Source organism: Galendromus occidentalis, unplaced genomic scaffold (assembly GCF_000255335.2).
Source record: "Galendromus occidentalis unplaced genomic scaffold, Mocc_1.1 scf7180000077497, whole genome shotgun sequence".
Taxonomy (NCBI): domain Eukaryota; kingdom Metazoa; phylum Arthropoda; class Arachnida; order Mesostigmata; family Phytoseiidae; genus Galendromus; species Galendromus occidentalis.
Genome location: NW_003805485.1, coordinates 2,031,275 through 2,049,574, shown reverse-complemented (window position 1 = coordinate 2,049,574; position 18,300 = coordinate 2,031,275). Strand labels below are relative to the sequence as shown.

The following is an 18,300-nucleotide window of genomic DNA, read 5'->3' as shown; positions in this document are numbered from 1 at the left end:
CGCTCGGCTGACGCGATGACGCTTCACACAGAGGACGGGCAACGGCGCGGATTCGAGCGAATAATGAATTTCTGAGGCGTAAAAACTCAGAACAAGGAGAAGACGGGTTTAAAATTCAAAAGTAGCGCAAAAGTTTTTATTTCGAGTATGTTTTTCACTTTCACTGTTTTGACGTGATGTCTCAGCCGCCGGAAGCGATGTGTTTTGGTTTCCAGAATTTTGCTCGTGTTTAGAAGGGTGACGGTGACGGTGTCCTCTATCCGATATTACTGTACCCCTGCTCAGCTGACTCCTCTTCCGGGAAAACTCGAGAACGAGAAGAATATTCTAACCTACTCCAACGGCATATCATTCATTCCCAAAGCGATTCTTCGTTTCGATTCGAAGCACTCATTGTTCTAACATTCAGATTCCGACGATTTTCCGCGAAGTCGAAAAGGAAAGATCTAAGGGAAACCGACCGCACTCGAGAAGCCCCGATGCATGGATGACGCGTCGTCTCCCACTAGGTCGACAGACGGCGCGCAGGACTCGATGTCATACGGGCTCCCATCGCGGGAATTCAACGGTGTTTCGACGGTATCCACTTCAAGACTTCGTCAGTCTCGTCGTCTGATTCCAACGCAGTCAACCGTCATGATCGTTATTTACAATTATATCGTATCGTTCTGGGTAAGCCGTCCCGTGGTAGTCTCCGAGACATTCTGATTTGAGAAGCCAAAACTAAGCCGGGGAGTTGGTTCATTCGTAAATTACAATGCTCCTCGGGAAGGAGCGTTCTCGTCTCATCGCCGGATCTGTGAGTTCCACCCCCCGTCGCCTGTCCATCTTAGAATTTCCACCATCGGAATCACCGATATTTGTCGTCCCTGGCGCGTTTGTGTGTCAAGTTTTTTTAATATTCTTCTTACCACTCTCTAAGTCATCGCCGAATATTCCAACGGCATTATGTATTCCGCATTTTGCCAGGTACGTAGTTCCTGTCGATCACTGGTTCCTGCAGAAACATGTGCAAACATCTCTCGTTCTGGGCTAGAGGATGTCCTGAAGAGGGAGGAGGAATCGTTCTTAGCAGGTACCTCCTTTCTGACGGAAGTCAGCTTCTAGCTTCCCAAAGAAAGTTATACCCTTTCGAAGACATCTGTATCCATACCTGCAACTTTGTTGATAAAGGTTTCAAGATGTTTACGTCTCTCGTCTATAAACTCATCTTCGAAGAGCCCCTCGTCTTGTCGGAAGGGCAGCTGCCGCTTCCATGCTTTCGACGGCAGGGGTGGAACGACGATCTAGGGAGGAAGATATTCGTGAGTCGTCGAGATCAAAATCATGACAGGAAGGAAGACATTGATCAGGCGAGCAATCAGATTTATGGAACCGATATAAAATCATTCTCAAGGCAAGTCGCTGGAGTCGAACCACATGAGAAGAATTGGAACATAATTTGAGTTCGTTTGTAAGAGAAACTCCACCAACCTTGCTGTCTCGCTCGAGCTCGGAGCGAAGCCATTCAAAATCGCTGTATCTTCGCCTCACGACGGATTCTTTCAATTTGAAGACCGGCAGATTCGTCTGGAAGAGCGGAGGGAATTTAATTGCAGGAGGCCAGAACGTAAAACGGATTCTGGAGCGGAAAGGGGGACGGGATCCAAGGACAGTCTTTTTTTCGACGACCCCTGACTCGACGGGGAACTCCGACTGGCGACGCGACTGAGACGGCTATCAGACCGTTCCTTTATTGAGGTCACCTAGCACATCATCTCGGGCCAAAGGAGTCAACCCGAGAAATTCCAATAATTGATTTTTCGTTTGTTGCAACGTCCATCAAATTCTCCAACTCCGACCCAAACTGTGATTCGATTAGAAGTCGATCATTCAGGGAGTTAATGGATCCAGATCACCATGTTCCCGATGGAACATCATCTAAGGTACCCGGGAAGTAGACGAATGAATGAGACTTTCTCTCTATGAGATCGACGCCGCCATTGGCGGTAATCGGTACATTCTCCAAGCTTGCGTCCAGTTCTCTGCGTGGGAATCAGCTACGAGAGAACGGGGATTAATTCAGAAAGTAAGCGTCTTCCGAGGCTCTCAAGTGGAGTCTTGGAACTACAAAGCTCGCAGCGAATCTCACAACAGACGGATTAACGATCGACTCCCAGGATGGTTTGTGGAAACTCGTGATCCATTCGTGAGAAAGGCGATAAATTGAGATAGGGGCGTCGCTGGATATTTCACTGAGCGTTACGGCAATCAAGTATCTCTCGAACACGTCATACAGACACAAGGCTGCGGATGACATTTCAGATGGAAATCCACACCACGCGATCTTCTGATGTTCATGTACTGTAGATATCAGTAAATCGTCACCGCTGTTCGGAGCTACCGATCCAGAGGAAATTTGGCTGGCGATCCTTCACGAGTCCATGTGAGCGGCGATTCCTTCGTATCTCCTCTTCTCCGAGACTCTGAGGAATTAGAGCGGCACCTCGCAACATATGGCTCTAGGCCGGGAGAAGAACTAGCCCACTCGGAATGGATCCCCTGTCATCCATTTCACGCAGACCGGTAGATGAGCGACTCTCAAGCACGCTAAAGGTTCCTGACTGAGCAGCGGATCGGAGCCGAAGCCGCAACGACGTCCCGCGACGGTAGTACGTGACTCACTGCATTCACTCAGTGACCGATCCCAGGAACGTTTCATCGGCAAGCCGCGATGAAAATAATCGAATGTTCTTGGGAGTCTCCGAAAGATTTCAGTACTCACTCTCATGCGGACTTCATAGTCGGTGTATCTCTTGCGGGCCACTCCGTGGGTGACGGGGTTACTGACGTCGATCTCGAGAAAGTTGGCAGGTGCCGCGTACGCGTCATCCAGTGTTTGCTTCTTAGACACGAGCCTTTTTGTGGCTTCTGTGGGTGGTGCTGAATCTCCCGACATCTCCGCAAGCTCGTGAGCTAACTCGATGTGAAGCGCGGCTCGCAACGAGCTGAATGACAACCTGCTGCCACTCTTTAGACAGACGGCCACTCTATCACACCGCCAGCATAGAACATAAGAGGAACCGCAGCGTAGAAGCTTCGCTCAGAGGAGCTCACCCATAGAAGCTTGAGTAGGTTCAATAAACTGCACGGGTCCGTCATATGTTACTCGCTTCCGCCGAGCTTTCGCGACAGGACTTTCCCACTTGTGAGACTGAATTGGACGGAGTACGAATCCCGAATCTCGGCAGCGACCCGAGGGGCTGAGCAAGCGCTGATGGAGAGAGTTGAGGACGACAAGGGAGAGCAGAATTGAAAAAAAAGAACAAATATTGGGAGGAAGAAATGAGGCTAATAAATCTCTCGGGTAGTATAGGTGATAATCTTGTGGACGGGCGCAAGGCGCGTTCTTGGCCTTCAGGTCTTCGACTGTTGGGATCAGGGGAACATCGATGAACCCATAGAACCTCCGAGAGAGGAATGGAGTAGAAGCCTGGAATTGATCGGATATCTTCCCTGAATACGAGAGTCATGTGATCGAACTCACGTTTAGCGGAAGACTCCACAGAGAGAGCAAAATTCGACCGCAGTTCGTGTACGGAATGAGTATCGCAATTTGGTGGTTCATATGGTATTCGTGCAGTCAATCGCTTCGAGAAGTCATCAATCTTAGAATTAGTCGTTTTAGGTCTCACGGATGTCTGACATCATCCTCTAACTCTGAGTGACATGAAGCCCGACGTCTTGCATCCAGCACGGATCATGGAGCCGTCACATCTTCTGGTGACAATTCATCGCAGGCCAGGAGTCTCCTCTGGCCGCCTGTGAGATTCTTCCGGGGGGTTTCATATATCTATACCTATAGGGGCTATATCTGAGAACCTTCCAGAAGTATCGAGCATCGTATCCCTTCGTGACTCGATCGGTGCTTTCTTATCTGACCTCCTCGTAGGGAGGACCCGCTCCCGTTGTACCGCCCATCCAATGATCAACTCAGAGCTGTATTCAAGGTACCAAGCCTTAAATGATTAGACTTGAGCGGGTTCTCAGACAGTAGAGGAAAGGGGCCGATGTTCCCCCTCGAAATCTTTTCCGATCCCCCGAAAGAATGTGAGCTTGAGCCAAGTTCGAGAGGTGCATCGGAATCCTTTCTGCACGTCGAGCCTCGAACATCACACTCTTGACATCACGTGAAGGTTCGACAGATTTGAGTGTTTATCGACCCAGCGCCTGCTCGCTCTCGGACGGTGGCGCATTTTTCAACCAGTGTTCAAAAAGCCGAGTATCCCGACATGAAGCTCCGAGGATTACCCGTTGAATTGCGTCCCGGTCCAGTCGATCTACTGCCCGCCGGGAAAAAATGCGTCTTACTGCAACCCTGCAGCCTTTGCAAGCTCCACCACCGCACGTACTTCATATGCGAAGACAGTCATATCACCTGCACGGACTGCTTTCTCTCCGATCAACCGTTGACCAGAGCTAACCGGCATCGCAGTGAGGGCTATTGCAAGAGGTGCGACACTCAAATGACCATGTTCAGAGTCGAAATACCGCTGCATCTGTTGCAGAACTTGGAGTTCAAGTGCACATGCGGCTTCATCGGAAAATTGGTCGATATCAAGAGGCACGTAAAATCTGGGGATTTCTCCCAGAAGTGCTGCGGGGTTGCCGAAGAACCCGGTCCTTGCACTGACGAGTTCGATGTGGAAATGGCGAAACTAGACACCCTCCTGTCAGAGAGCGTTACGGAGTTCGAAGACTCGCTTGTGAGAATCAAGGAACAACATGGCGAGAAATTCGCGAACGGAGTCAAGCGAGTATTGGACCCAAAAGTTTATGGATACGAATTTTCGGTAAATTCTTCAATGCTCCTCGGTCTGGTGTACACTCGGCTCAAAGATCTCCACCGCGATCTGGTGAGGCTGCGGCGAGCGAGCATGAATGTCACACCGATTGTGCAAGATCTCTACCAAAAGCTGACCGTGAGTATCCTATCGAGTAGTGTCGGATCCTGAGAATCAAATAGAAGCGATCAACAACTTTCACGTGGGTACATCCTGAGGGATGTCCCATCGTCTTGGAATAGATTGTTTATCAAGCATCGACGATTCATTCTAATGATGAGTCCCTATACTGGAAATAAGGAAAATCTTCCCTTGCAGCTGACACAAGGCTAGTCGTCAGACGGAGCGAAGCGTCCGTCCGGAAGGACCAGCCTAGCTAATTTTCGAACGACATCCGCCTGCAACCATGCACGTCCCGCGTACCCGCGGGGATTCCGAAGAGTTTTGACCGCTGCGTGTTTTTACCGAACGCCCTGCCGACTCGCAGGGCTGTGGAAATTGTGAAATTGTACGAAATCATGGCCTCCTCATCCTCGAAATCAGAACGGGATCTAGCTTTGAAAAATAATGAACAATAAATGACAAAGATGCTCGATATGAGAGTTTCGTGACAGTTTCTGTCGGATTTCATTAGCTTTCCTTCCGGACGGCGAAGAGGAATCTCTTCTTCCGGTTTTACCCAAGTGCACCTTTCCCGGCTTGGGGGAAAACTACCGTCCTCAGTTCGAGCAGATACTAGGTATCTGCGAGATGGTTCTGACATTGCGCGTGCGAGACTGAGTGTTTGAGTCCCGGAGTTTGGGTCTCAGCTCGTTCCGCGCTATCCCAGCCTCCCCGTCAGGATTTCTGTCAGGCTTCCCGCAGGATAAAGGTCTCTAAATTATCCCGTCGGAGCCCGCACCAACCGAGGTACCCCCCGTCGGAGTTCGAGACCCGTGTCTGAGAAGGGAGATGGGGAGTGGTCCCCACTGGAGGCAATAATCTGCTGAGTCATCCTTCTCCAGAGCAGTATACAATAAACTTGACAGCCAGACGTTTGCGTAACATACGACAATCAATATCGGAATCACCCCACGGGCATCCCCGCTAGGGGACGGAAGGTTCCGGGGCAAGCCCGACCCGCTGGCGCTCCAGGCCTCGGGGGAGGTTCGCATGCAAGCGTCAGATTAGCCGAAGGAATTCCTCCCAACTGATGGGAAGAGTGATAAGGAAGGCCAAGACTCGGAGTTTGGCACAAGCTGAAATTTATTCTTCGCTGTCATTCGTCAGGTGGTGAATTGAAACAATATACTGATCTGATCATATTCTAATTCAGAAACGAGAGCTGGGTGTCGGCAGCAGACATCATCGTCTTGGTATCTCTCGTCAATACTGTCGGTCGTGATGAATATTCGCCGAGGTGATATTCGACCCTCGACGAGAAGGACACCTCGCCCCTCACCCTCCTTGAGAGACGGAATTGGATTGAGAGGTTCGCCTCTATTCTGCGGAGCCCGCAGTCGGCGAAACGGAGAGCTAAAACGGTTTTGTAGAAATGCTACTTCTCATCAGGATGTGACCGTCGAGGGCTCAAGCATGCAAACGAGCCGAAATATGAATCAAATCGCTCAGGAGCACCGCGGGTCCGAAAAGTTGAACACAATCGATGAAGTCCGTGATTTGCCTCTGCTCAACAACTTGCCGCTGCTTCTGAGACCCTTCGGCCGCTACGTTACAGTGGAACACTCCATTGGGGAATGGTTTGACCGAAACTTCTTTCAGGGTGTAGCCGTTCTGATCGTGGTGCCGAATGACAACGCATTTCTCAATCATGTTGGTAGGTGAGCGACTAGTGTTGCGAACGCAGCCGCTGACCTTGAGATCTGCGTTGCCGGTCTTGTTCAACGTCAGGGTCAGGAAAATCCTCATCGTTGAAGTTTCGATGTACACCGTTTCGTCTCTCCCTCGCATGACGTTTTCGATGGAAAACGTTTTGTGGATGGCCGGTGTGCGAACTATGTCGACGATGGGTCGGATCTGATCGTTTATGCCTTTGAGCGTTCGATATCTTTCGAGCAGCTCCAGCGTTTCAGCGTCGAAAGCTTCAATTTTCTTCTTGATCTTCGGGATCGACTTTCCTGGAACCAGTTCGATCCCGAAATGCTCCACGATTCCCCGAACCTTCTCGAGTCGTGTCTGGATGTTGGATCGCATCCCAGTGAAGATCATCTCGAGATGTTTGAAATCTCGTTCATGGATCACCATGAGCTGATCCTCAGGTTCCGGCTCAATATCACAGGCTTGAGTGTATTCCGATGATTCGAGATGAGTTTTCAACTCCAGTAGAATTCCCACAACTCCGCATCCGCAGCAGAAGTCCATATTGATTATGAGATCGATCGGGACAACGACCTTGCACGACGGGAGCCGACATGTGCTGCATGAATTTTGAACGGTGGGGGTTTCGCTTTTTGCTTCGCATTTCGGGCATATGACGTGTCCGCTCGTGCACAAGAAGTAGCAAGGATAATAGAATCCGCATCGATCGCAAGGTTGCAGCAAGGGACATAAGTCGCCGTATGGCCATATCTCGATATCTTCATTCCAATAATGCGCGGGGATATTCCGGAACTTCATCGCTGCGAGAGTTGGAAGAGCGACCCTGATGTCTACCTTGCGATCTAGAACAAGAATGAGGAGTTCTATTCCAGCGGAGCCTCTCGATCGTGATCAGGGATCAATGAATCATCCACGGAAATATCCGGCTATATGTTATCTATGCATCCGACGGGAATCAGCCGAGAAGGTTCAATTCCCATCACAGGGAGCAAGATCCATGGCCGATACGCATCGCACGTACCTGGGGAGGATTCCAGCGAGTCAAGCTCGGAGAATTCTGCTGGGAGCGTATTATTTTCTCACAACCAATGGCTTCCCCGGGGCAAGCGTCGCCTTGATCTCGTCCGACTGACGATTTATAGCAAGGAACGTCAGCTTGTACATATTTGTGTACACGATGCGACGTTTGCTCGTCCGGTTACGCATCTAGCTGCTCTGACAACAAGAATGAATGAATCATTCCGACAGAATTATATGTCTTTTAGAGACATCGTGGGTCATGGAGTTCTTCCAGGAAAAATGCTCCGAGATCTCTGTCGCAGCCTTTTGGCTTCCAATTCAATGTTCTCCTTCCGACTCTTATGTTGAGCACCCTGGCTCCGTGCCGCTTGGAGGTATCCGGATCTATCGTTCAAATTAGAAATGAGCCCCAGAACTCCCCTTCGGGGAGAAGTCGATCGCTACATTGCACCAGACAGACTTCCGATGGATGGATCGCGAGCCCAAGCTCGACTAGAGGATAATTCTGGCTTCAAATCAGTCAAGTACGCTCGCCAGCGACTCGACGGCGTGCGCAGAAGCATCGTCGAGGACGTGAAGTGTTTCCACGTTTCGACGTCTTCCGGGCGACGCCAACGCCGCGCGCCCCCAAAACAAAAACAATTTCCGTCCGCACATCCACGTCGGAGTGAACGTTTTCGAAGGCCCACCCGTGACTTTGAGGTAAGAGCTTAGACTCGGCTTTCGGACTCGGAATTCCCGCCATCACACACCGGATCGGAAATCAGAGAGAGCGATGCGGGCATTGATGAGCCCGTGGATCGAAACCCTGAGACGTACGACTCGTTGAGCCGTACCATTCCAATCCGTAGATACGATTCCTTAGAGATCGAGCGTCCTAATCCAAAAAAGATCCTGATTCCTCCCTTACCCCAGGAGATCCCACGCCTGCTGAAACATGAAGTTCCGAGGATTGCCGGCAGACATGAAGGTCGCGGGCGCCGACGTCAGACCACGGGGCAGACTGACTCTACCTCTCCTACCATGTGGATTCTGTAAATTCTTCCACGTCGATTATTTCCTCTGTGAGAAGGGTCACGTATTGTGCATAGACTGCGGTAATGACGACCTGCACAAAGCTCGAGGGGATCGTGTCGAGTCGCCTTGTTTCGGATGCGGCAAGATTGTGCCCATGCAGAAGATACACGTGGATGTGGAGCAGCTGCGCTACGAGCGATTCTGTTGCGCGTGCAGTCACGAAGGAACTTTAGCCGAAATCCAGATGCACCTACACAGCGCAAAGTATGGACTAGCGTGCATCCTGATCGACAAGACCCCGACCGAGATGGAGATCAATCACTTCAAGAACCGTCTGTACGAATTGGATACCGTCAAATCGAAACTCGACGAGGCTGAAGACTTGATCTCTGCGTTCTTCGACCTACATTTCGCGAAGCCTTCTGCTTCTTTGAAGTCTCACGCGACCAACAAGCAACTGGTTCGTCGCATCGAAGAGAGACTCGTCTGCGTCAAAAACCTCTTGCAAGAGGTCGATGTGATGAACAACGAGATGCGGCCCACGCTCGAAGCGATGTTCAAGGGTAATTGTTGGCTCGTTCTGAAAACTTGCGATATATTCCCGAAACATAGGCACGTCTTAAGAACCGTCATCTATGGCGTCGCCGTCGAAGTACTTTCGAAACAGGAAATATACGACGGTGCTCTGTGGCTCGGCATGTTCATACGCGGCTGCGACTTCGACATGTCGGGGCTGCAGAAACGAAAAGACGCCTATCCTCTGAAAGCGAAGATCACCATCCGGATACACAATTCTCGAGGCTACGAGGTCGGTAAAGGTTCTTTCGTGACATTCGACAATAATACCTATACCAGCGCGAGTTTTAAGGATCCATTCGTAGAGGAATCCGTATTTGTTGGCGTCGACAAACTAATCTTGATGAGCGATGTTCGGAAACCAGAGATGATTGTCGGAAACAAAATACGTCTCTCATTTCAATTTGAGCCTCTACTCGACATGTGATGATTGCCGATCACTTCGGTGCTTAGTTTTCAGTGATTTTCATATTTGTGAATTGACCATGACCGACAAGTTCCGGCGATCATGATTCGTTCGTCGATCGCGACTCTCCGGATCATAGATTTTAGGAAGGATTTGTCTCTGACAAGTCCGCGCCGAGGAGGCTAATCATACAAATTTTGTGAATTCGATACATCGCGGAACGCGAGCTCTGGTTGCAAATCGGGATGTTGGGAGGAGTCGACCTCCGACTTTTTACTCATACATGATATGGAGCAGGATAATTTCCGACTCCGTCTAGATGGAGACGCAGAAATAAATGATGATGATTGTCCTAGCTGCTGTTTTTTTTTCCGAGTCGAACCGCGAAGTCGAGCGGTTTTGCAGATCAGGTGTCACGGATTCCAGCGACAACTCTGATGGAAGTCAGAAGCGATGAGGTTGCCTATCGGGCACGTCTCTTTGTCGACGCCACATCGTCTATCGATCTGCAATCGGGGTCTATGCCAATCTCGGGTCTGGAGCGTGTTTGTTGACACGCAGAGCTCATCGTGTCTTCTAAGGTAAGTCACGCTGCAGAAGTCCGAGAGACAGGCAGAACTCACTTTGTCAGGTCGCCTGCCCCCTTCCCTGTGACGCATCGGGAAAAGCACCACGGGAATGAGCGATTCAGATGGCGAGGTATTAGATTGACAGAGTATACGTGGCTCGGAGCGCATCTCACAGTCAAGGTCCGACACCAACCACCACTGATTGTGAGATATCGGTCCTCCTGAGGATCATCGTCTTTAAGAGGACAGACGCGAAGCGATGGAACAACCAAAGCACGATTATCGATTTTTTTATTCGAATAGGTTTTCCTGAAACTGTATTCCCGTGCTGTCATCCCGTGGCCCCGTCGAGCCGCAAGCTCCTGAAATATTGTTGGCGGCATGCTGGCGTTCATCGAGATCAAGGCTGACCAGTTCCTCCAAAGGTAGGGAAGGAATGTAGGAGTGGGTCCATCGAGGGAGAACGCTTCCGTCTTTCCACATGCGGAGAAGCGCCGCCGACGCTGGTCCGACTGTGGCCTCTACTGCTTCTTGCTCACGGCCTGCATGAGTTTGTAATCGAATTGGGCGAGCACTCCGATGAACGTCGCAAGGGCAGCGAGATATCCCACGAATGTTCGTTTCTCGATGTAGAAGAAACCCCAGGCCGAGAAGTTGTCTCGATCAGGATCGTGTCGCAGGATACGGTAGTCTCTCGAGTTGAAATATCTACTCTCCAGAAAGACAGCTGCGGTCTTATGACACTTAGTGATCATTCGACTCGACAGCCGAACGCTCTCGTACAAGCTCAGTAGTTGCATGAGGGGCATCAGGACCAACAGGACGGTCGCTGCCGAGAGAGGCAGCTTGTACACGAGTAACAGGATCAGCACGCTGTAGATGAGCGAGAACACTTTTATGTACATCAAAATTAAGGTTATCCCGAACACTCGGTTGAGGTTAATGATATCACTGCGGATCGAGGCCTTGAGCTTCGTGGCACGCCGCTCATGAGGGATACTCTCTTCCACTTTATCCAACCTCGTGCAAAGCATCGCCGCGCTCTGCATTTGCAAGATAACAAATAAAGTACTGAGTCGCAAACAAACCGCTTCGATCGCGACACGAATTTTCCCTAAAGGAGACTGCATGAAGTCGTATCTTTCCACCCTGAGAGCGATGTCGAAGACATCCACAATCAGGAGGTAGACGAACCTGGGAACATCGAAGAAAGCAGAATTCTCGCTGAAGAATCTCCTGAGGGTGCTTTCTCCGCCCCAGAGAGCCCTTTGCGATTCGAGAGCGATGAGGATCGAGTTCGCGTCGTGAATCCATAGGACGAAGTCGGAAATGCTCGGCTCCGGATCGAATCCCTCGTACGTTCCGAAACCAAAGCTGACAACTAACGCTGCAACGAGCACAACGAAGACGATTCGTAGGATATGCTTGAACGTCCGCGACCTCGTTTCCGCATGGGAGCCTCCCGCTCCTTTCGGCCAGAGGTCCAAGCCGAGAGCGTAGCACACGTACAAGAAGAAGCGAAACGCGAGGGGTTGCACGCGAGAACGCCGTCTTTCCTGAATTGACCCCCGGTGAGTCTTAGCACCGTACGAAAGACAACAGTCTGGAGCGATGCGGTACGACATGCGTGAAGTTGCTTTTCTGAACTGAGGACTACTTGACTTCGCCTCCTCTCGAACAACTGGAGACAGAAGTGCGACGGGGTCTATTCACGGCGTGGCCTTGTTCATGGAACCCAAGAACTCCCCCTAGTCACGTCTCCCGTCTCAGTTGGGCACGCAATCGAATATCTTTTCGTAGGGCTCGTGTGCATAGGGCGCAGGTTGCGTGGGCTCAACTATTTTTCGACTCACTGAGAATCGATTTCGCCGTCAGGCTCTAGGTTCTGTTGGGGGAGTTGAGGAATGAATCAATAAACGGGCTGGTTCTTCCGAGAAATCCCGATGGCTTCGAATAGCATCGACCTGATTCCCAGAAGTCACGGCTCAGGATCAATCCCTGGCGAAGGCATATTTCGCCTCTGCAAATTCAATTGAAAGTCAACCGAACGCCAGCATCGGAACAAATTGAAATAACCTATCTCTCGAGCAATACTACTCTGCGCGCGCGAGTACTTAACTTGAGTGCGGTGCTAAATCCGACTACCTTGACGACTTGCGTGAATCGAGCCAATCACGGATTGGATTCCGCCCCATTTTGTTCGAGCACGGCTCCGACCTGATTTACGAACCGATAAGGATTGTTGTCCTCAAACAAGGCGCCGACAGCCGTCAAAACCTCGGTCGATGATCGGTCGAGTTACATCATGAGTCCAAACGATGGACTCGTGCGGAGCTGTGATGAGTCATGATTAACACGCTCCCGGTAAGATCTTGAGAATCGATCGGAAGTGATCTCCGTTCGGGTCCTGGTCGTTTCAGAGTCGGCTACCGCCGCCAATTGAGTAGGTACCGACGGATTCATCAACAAGATGAGTTGTTCATATTCGGTCACGCCATGGAACATCGTCATTGGCATCCATAAACACCGGAGCACGTCTTATTCCAGCGAAGTTCGTGATTAGGTTCCAGAGCGAGTTGAATCATCAAGATGCTGGTCTCATCGAAAGGTGGCGAAAACCCCCGAGCTGCGACTTCTACGAGAGACAGTTCTAAATGGGCTTGAAGAAGTTCGACATCCGACAGCCGGCACGTTTATTTTGACGTAAGAGCGCGGTCTGAAACGGGATGCGCATGCGACCCTTGACGGAACTGAAGTCAGGGACCAGAAACTTGTGAGTGTTCATATTCCTGGGGTAGACTACATGAGCGAAAATTCCTTCAACTAGCTCATTTCCATTACACAAGAGCGGTCCAAGAGTCGACAGGATATCCTGGATAGAATGATGATCACGGAGCGGCGCGGCCGGCGCTGTCTTGCGCCTCAGATGCTTCCACGGAAGGCAATCATTCCCCACGGATTTGGATTTCGTAGCGAAATAATCTGCAGATCCCCAGCGGATACGCCGGAAGTTGATTCTTCCGACATCTCCGCGGACGGATGCAGATCCCGTACCTTTTGCACTCTGATTTCAGACATTCTACTCTCGCGATGCACAAAAGGTCTTCATGAGTTCCACCCTCACTCGCTCTCGGTTATTCGAACTTGGTGAGCACCGCTTTGAAAGATACCTAGGCGAGGTATCCCAGGATCCCTATTTTTTTTAATAGAGATCGAGTCCCGGGCGGAATGGTCTCCGGGGGAAGAGCGGTGTCGATTGACACTCATCGTTTAAGTGGTTCGACACTAGGACGCTACCGTAAAAGCCTAGGGGTTCCCTATCAGGAGTCAGGATCAATAGGACAGTCGTCGAACTGAGGAGAAGGTGCATCTCGCCAAACAGAATCGGCATTCGGTAGACTGGCGAGAACTGTTTGAGAACTGTACATACACATTACATCGAGGTCAAGGTCATCTCGAGAATACCGTTGAAATCACTGACGACACGACGGATCGGACCTTCGAGTGCCGGGCTCGCGCTACACCAAGCGCGCGCGATGCTCGTTTCCATTTTCTGAAGTCTAGTGCACAGAGCATGGCCGTATCTATATTTGAATCTCGAATAGAGTGTCGAATTGGCAACACAGGACCGCGACCGCAAATTCCTTTCTCTCAATCCCTCTACCTCCTAGGCGATTTGAAAAATGGTCTAGAATCGGAAAAACGAGGAATCTCGGAACATTAAGGTTGGAGTAGTTCTCGCTGGAGGACCTCCTGAGAGTGGCTCCGGCGCTGCACAGACTTCGCTGCGATTCAGCAAGGATGCAAATCGTGTCCATGGAGTAAATTCACACAGGAATGTCCAGTATACTCGGCTCCGTCTGGAATATCCCAGCTCTAGAGAAACGGTGCGACAAGCGTACCGAAGAACAAACGAATACCATATCCCAAAGTCAGATCTGTGGTATTTGCGGAGAGAGGTGCTGCCTCTTCCTGCCTCAGGTCCAAGCCGAGAACGAAGCTGATTCCCGAGGGAGAGCGGAACCGAATCCTCCCCTCCCCCTCTTTTATATAAAGGCTAGGCACGCAATACATTCGGATACTCCTCGGGGTCGGGTTCAAAAATGATATGTGATTTAACATTTCGAGACGAGCCACTTCGCTTATCGATTCAGCCGTCGAGTACTTGTAGTCACTGCGATGAAAGATGTCACGGAAGTGTACCTGAGAATAATCATAATTTCCGCGCGTGGCAGGGAATCTCATAGAATTGATCTGCTACCATCGTCTCGACGATGAATTGAACAGTCTCGACGCGGTATCGCTACTCACCACTAATTAGAGAGGCTCCTCCCACTAGTTACCATACTGGCAAGAAGTAGCCCTGCGAGGATTCCCCAAGAAATATCAGGCTGAGATCATATGAATCGATTTATTGGATGGAAGACGAATCGCTACGACGTCTTCACGGTCTTCATGACCTGATCATCGTATTGGCACAACACTCCGATGAAAGTTGCGAGAGCGGAGAGGTATCCGACAAAAGCTTTCTTTTCAATGAAGAAGAAGCCTGCGGCTGAGAGGTTGTCTCGTTCGGGATCATGTCTGAGGATGCGATAGACTCTCGAATCGAAATACCTACCCCCCAAGAACGAAGCCGCAGCCGATTTACTCTTATCAATCATCCGGTTGGACAATCGGACGCTTTCGTACAGCGTCAAGAAGTGCGCGGTCGCAGTAAGGACCGAGGAGGCGATCATCAAGGAGAACGGGGGTCGCTTCACAAGAATCAGGATCAGTATGTTGTAGGACAGCGAGAACACTTTCAGGTACATTAAGACCAGGGCTCTCCCGAAGATTCTGTTGAGATCGATAATATTCTTACGGATCGAAGCCTTGAGCTTCAGGCTTGCGCCCTGCCGGTCATGTGCGATGCTCCGTTCCGCACTTCCTAACCTCGCGCAGAGCATCATCGCGCTCTGTATCTGGAGGATTACGAGCAAAGTTATGAATCGCCAACACACGATCTCGATCGCGACACGAATCCCCGCAACGAGATATGCCGATGATCTACATCTCTCGATCTGGAACAAGATGTAGAAAAAATCCGAGGCCAGGATAACGAGGAACCTCGGGCTATCGAAGTTGGCAGAATTTTCGTTGAAAAAGCTTCTGAGGGTCCCTTCGTCGGTCCAGAGAGTCCGTTGTGCTTCGAGGACCATGCAGATAGAGTTCATGAAGTGGATCATTAGGACCCAATCGGAAATACTCGGCTCCTCTCCGGACGCCTCGTAGTTCCCGAAAGAGTAGCTCACACAGTAAGTCACGACGAGCGCACCGTAGAAGAGTCGAAGGATGAACTTGGGGGTCAGGAACCTTTTCTTCGCAGAGAGTTTTTCCGCTCTCGCTTGTCTCAGATCCAAGCCGAGAATTAAGCACATGAACAGGAAAGACCGGAAAGCAATGAGTTTGACCCGAGAACACATTCCGCTCTCGGAGGACGAGCGCGCTCTAATGATGTCGATGGATGACGACGCTGTTTGAAGGATGCAGGATGACCTGCGGCAAATTATGAGCTTGAGCGGCTCATCGTAAAGGTCGTGCCGCAATTCGCTCTGTCGAAACATCGGAGCCGAGAGCGCGTCGGAAGTATATCAACAGTCTGAGGCTGTCCACCGAGGGTTCACAGATCCAGCCAACCATAACTTGGCTTGTTCCTTGCCATCTTCGAGCACGCAAGTGAATTTTTTATTCATACTCTCCTGGATAGAGTTCACATTTGGGCACACGTCCGCGTGCCCAACAGTCCTGCAGAGGAGCAACTCCGGGAATCGATTATCCACAATCCCTTATGTATTGTGGAATGCGCGCCGCGTCAACGAACGACGTGCTGAGTCGACGTCATCACCTCTGATGACGGGTCTTTTCCCCGAATACGATTCAAGGTATTGTGATCGAAGATTGAGGCTAGTAATGATTGATCATTCGAAATCTCCTACCCGAATTCCATCCACCCGGGCATATATCACTTGCAGTCCGGTAGGGGACGTGCCTCTTCCTGAACTCCGCGACTGCAGGATCAGAATGCACCCGCCCACACAGTGCTTGCCAAGAAAGTGATTTCCTTGCACGATTTCTGTCCCGGATGGGGGATTTCGTCTATCATTGTTTTAGCAATGAGGCGTGCGTGAAATGTTTTGCGCATCGGTCTCCCGGTCGTTTCCTCAGACTGATACCCAGATGTATCGGTGGTTCATCCCCGATCGGCGTTCGTTCGTGGGCTGATGTCTCAGTCAATCAGGTACCGGAGCACATGCGACAATCAGCTTCTCCGGAGCGCTCTTTCGTCGCCCTGGTCCGAGAGATCAGCTCCAAGCGCCACCGTTCTCACGGACGAGCGGAAATTCGATAATGAAGCTCTCGTGAAAAGCGCCCTCCCCTATTTCAGCTCTGAGCAGCCACATGAGCACGCCCTGCCGTACCTCTGGCAAGACGACATGCTTTCGGAAGCATACGGAGCGCCATGCGGATGCAAGTGCAATATCGCCGCGGTTTTTGAGACTTTCTCGGGACGCCGTCGCGTCGGAAACCGATGCGTCCGGCATCTCAGGAAAGAGAACCGTAGAATCCGCAAGAGAAGCGAACAGCTCACAGTCGCCGAGACTCTCATTTTGGCGCTCGGAGACTGATCGTGTTGAAGCTGCGATATGTGACGCTTCAACGAGGAGCTCATTCAGCGAAGGCGAGGTCTCTAGCGGGGAACTCAATCTGCAGACCACATACATAATATGGACCCGGGAGATCAATCGCAAGCCCGTGAATGTCAAGAAATTCCTAATTCACGGGCATCCGCCATCAAGGAACCTCTCGCTGGGACTCGTCAAGGCGTCAAGATTGATGAGATAGCGTGACCTGGAGCTCGCGCCGGTTTCCATGCGCAATATCCTCGAGGTACCTACCTCGGAGCTTACCTACTCGACTTCTAAATGAGCTTCCCTCAGAATGTGGCGGTCAACGTTATTCCGCGGGGATATTCCTCCCATTCAAACTCTGCAGAGGTGTATTCAGTAGCGTTCACGCCACCAAATCTGACACCATGCTATAGAATAACACCGATCTATGACGATAATCAGGAGCTGGACAGCAACCGATTTCCAGGGGGAAGATACCGTTGTTCACATCCCGAAACGGTTCTACCGCGCTGATTTCGTTTCTTCGGGGAGCTCTTTGTGGTAGTCGGATAGTCCCTCAGGCATGATCACCATCCGTCACCTTCCTCGGCTCGTTGGATGAATCTCGTTGGACGCGGACCTAGAGCCTTAAAGTTCTTCAAACCTGCCGATCTCTCGCTTCAGCTTCTGTGGGAGCTTAGTAGGCATCAAACTTCAAATCTTGCTCATTAAGTTCGTAATTCTATAATCGAATTGAAGCAGCACCCCGATGAATGTTGCCAAAGCTGAGAGGTATGTCACGAATGTTTTTTTCTCGATGTAGAAGAATCCCCACGCTGAGAAGTTGTCCCGATCAGGATCGTGGCGAAGGATGCGGTAGTCTCTTGAGTTGAAAGAGCTGCTCTCCAGAAAGAGGGCCGCAGTCGATTGACATGTTTCGATCATTCGGCTCGAGAGCCTTGCTGTTTCGTACAGAGTCAAGAGTTGCATGATCGGAGCCAGGACTAGAAGGCAGAATGTCAAAGATTGATCTGGTCGATCGATGATCAGCAGGATCAGTTCGTGGTAGACGAGCGAAAAGACTTTCATGTATTCCAAGACGGAGGCTATCCCGAAGATTCTGTTGAGATCGGTTATATCATTCCGAATCGAGGCTTTAAGCCCCAGATTCGCGCTACGCCAGTCCTTCCTGATGCTTGATTGCATGCGCTCTAAGCTCGCGCAGAGAAACACTGCGCTTTGCATCTGCAGGATGATGAAGAAAGTTTCGAATCGCCAACACACGGTCTCGATGGCGGCGCGAATTCTACCGAGTCGGTTGTGTTCGAGCTTGAACACTTCCACGTCCAGGGCAGCGTACACTAAATCCATAGCTGTAAGAACCAGGAATCTGGGAACATCGAAATTGACTGATTTATCGT

General features: G+C 50.7%; 4 protein-coding genes across 4 annotated transcripts; 2 read left to right on the top strand and 2 right to left on the bottom strand.

Annotated features, from left to right (window-relative positions):
• Positions 1–106: 106 nt before the first annotated feature.
• On the bottom strand, positions 107–3,049 carry Snx3 (sorting nexin 3). The gene is made up of 4 exons (XM_003746491.2): positions 2,765–3,049; positions 1,474–1,569; positions 1,154–1,286; positions 107–1,044 (listed from the first exon to the last, which is right to left on the bottom strand). Exons 1-4 carry the CDS (start codon positions 2,936–2,938, stop codon positions 947–949), a joined length of 501 nt encoding a protein of 166 aa, XP_003746539.1. The 5' UTR covers positions 2,939–3,049; the 3' UTR covers positions 107–946.
• Positions 3,050–4,188: 1,139 nt separating this feature from the next.
• On the top strand, positions 4,189–5,423 carry LOC100904915 (uncharacterized). The gene is made up of 2 exons (XM_003746492.2): positions 4,189–4,961; positions 5,142–5,423. The coding sequence occupies exons 1-2, from the start codon at positions 4,272–4,274 to the stop codon at positions 5,154–5,156; spliced, it is 705 nt and encodes a 234-aa protein (XP_003746540.1). The 5' UTR covers positions 4,189–4,271; the 3' UTR covers positions 5,157–5,423.
• A 628-nt stretch (positions 5,424–6,051) lies between these two features.
• Positions 6,052–7,759, bottom strand: LOC100905061 (uncharacterized). Its single transcript, XM_003746493.2, has 2 exons — positions 7,663–7,759; positions 6,052–7,483 (listed from the first exon to the last, which is right to left on the bottom strand). The coding sequence occupies exon 2, from the start codon at positions 7,437–7,439 to the stop codon at positions 6,393–6,395; it is 1,047 nt and encodes a 348-aa protein (XP_003746541.2). The 5' UTR covers positions 7,440–7,483; positions 7,663–7,759; the 3' UTR covers positions 6,052–6,392.
• A 542-nt stretch (positions 7,760–8,301) lies between these two features.
• On the top strand, positions 8,302–10,011 carry LOC100906751 (uncharacterized). Its single transcript, XM_003746586.2, has 2 exons — positions 8,302–8,363; positions 8,577–10,011. Exon 2 carries the CDS (start codon positions 8,599–8,601, stop codon positions 9,679–9,681), a length of 1,083 nt encoding a protein of 360 aa, XP_003746634.1. The 5' UTR covers positions 8,302–8,363; positions 8,577–8,598; the 3' UTR covers positions 9,682–10,011.
• The last annotated feature ends 8,289 nt before the right edge of the window (positions 10,012–18,300 follow it).

Coding starts and splice junctions, on each gene's coding strand:
- LOC100906751 (XM_003746586.2), top strand. CDS start 8,599: ATGAAGTTCCGAGGATTGCCGGCAGACATGAAGGTCGCGGGCGCCGAC.
- LOC100904915 (XM_003746492.2), top strand. CDS start 4,272: ATGAAGCTCCGAGGATTACCCGTTGAATTGCGTCCCGGTCCAGTCGAT.
- Snx3 (XM_003746491.2), bottom strand. CDS start 2,938: ATGTCGGGAGATTCAGCACCACCCACAGAAGCCACAAAAAGGCTCGTG. Junction 1,287..1,473: donor AGCTCGAGCGAGACAGCAAG/GTTGGTGGAGTT, acceptor CTTCCTCCCTAG/ATCGTCGTTCCACCCCTGCC. Junction 1,045..1,153: donor CTTTATCAACAAAGTTGCAG/GTATGGATACAG, acceptor CTCCCTCTTCAG/GACATCCTCTAGCCCAGAAC.
- LOC100905061 (XM_003746493.2), bottom strand. CDS start 7,439: ATGAAGTTCCGGAATATCCCCGCGCATTATTGGAATGAAGATATCGAG.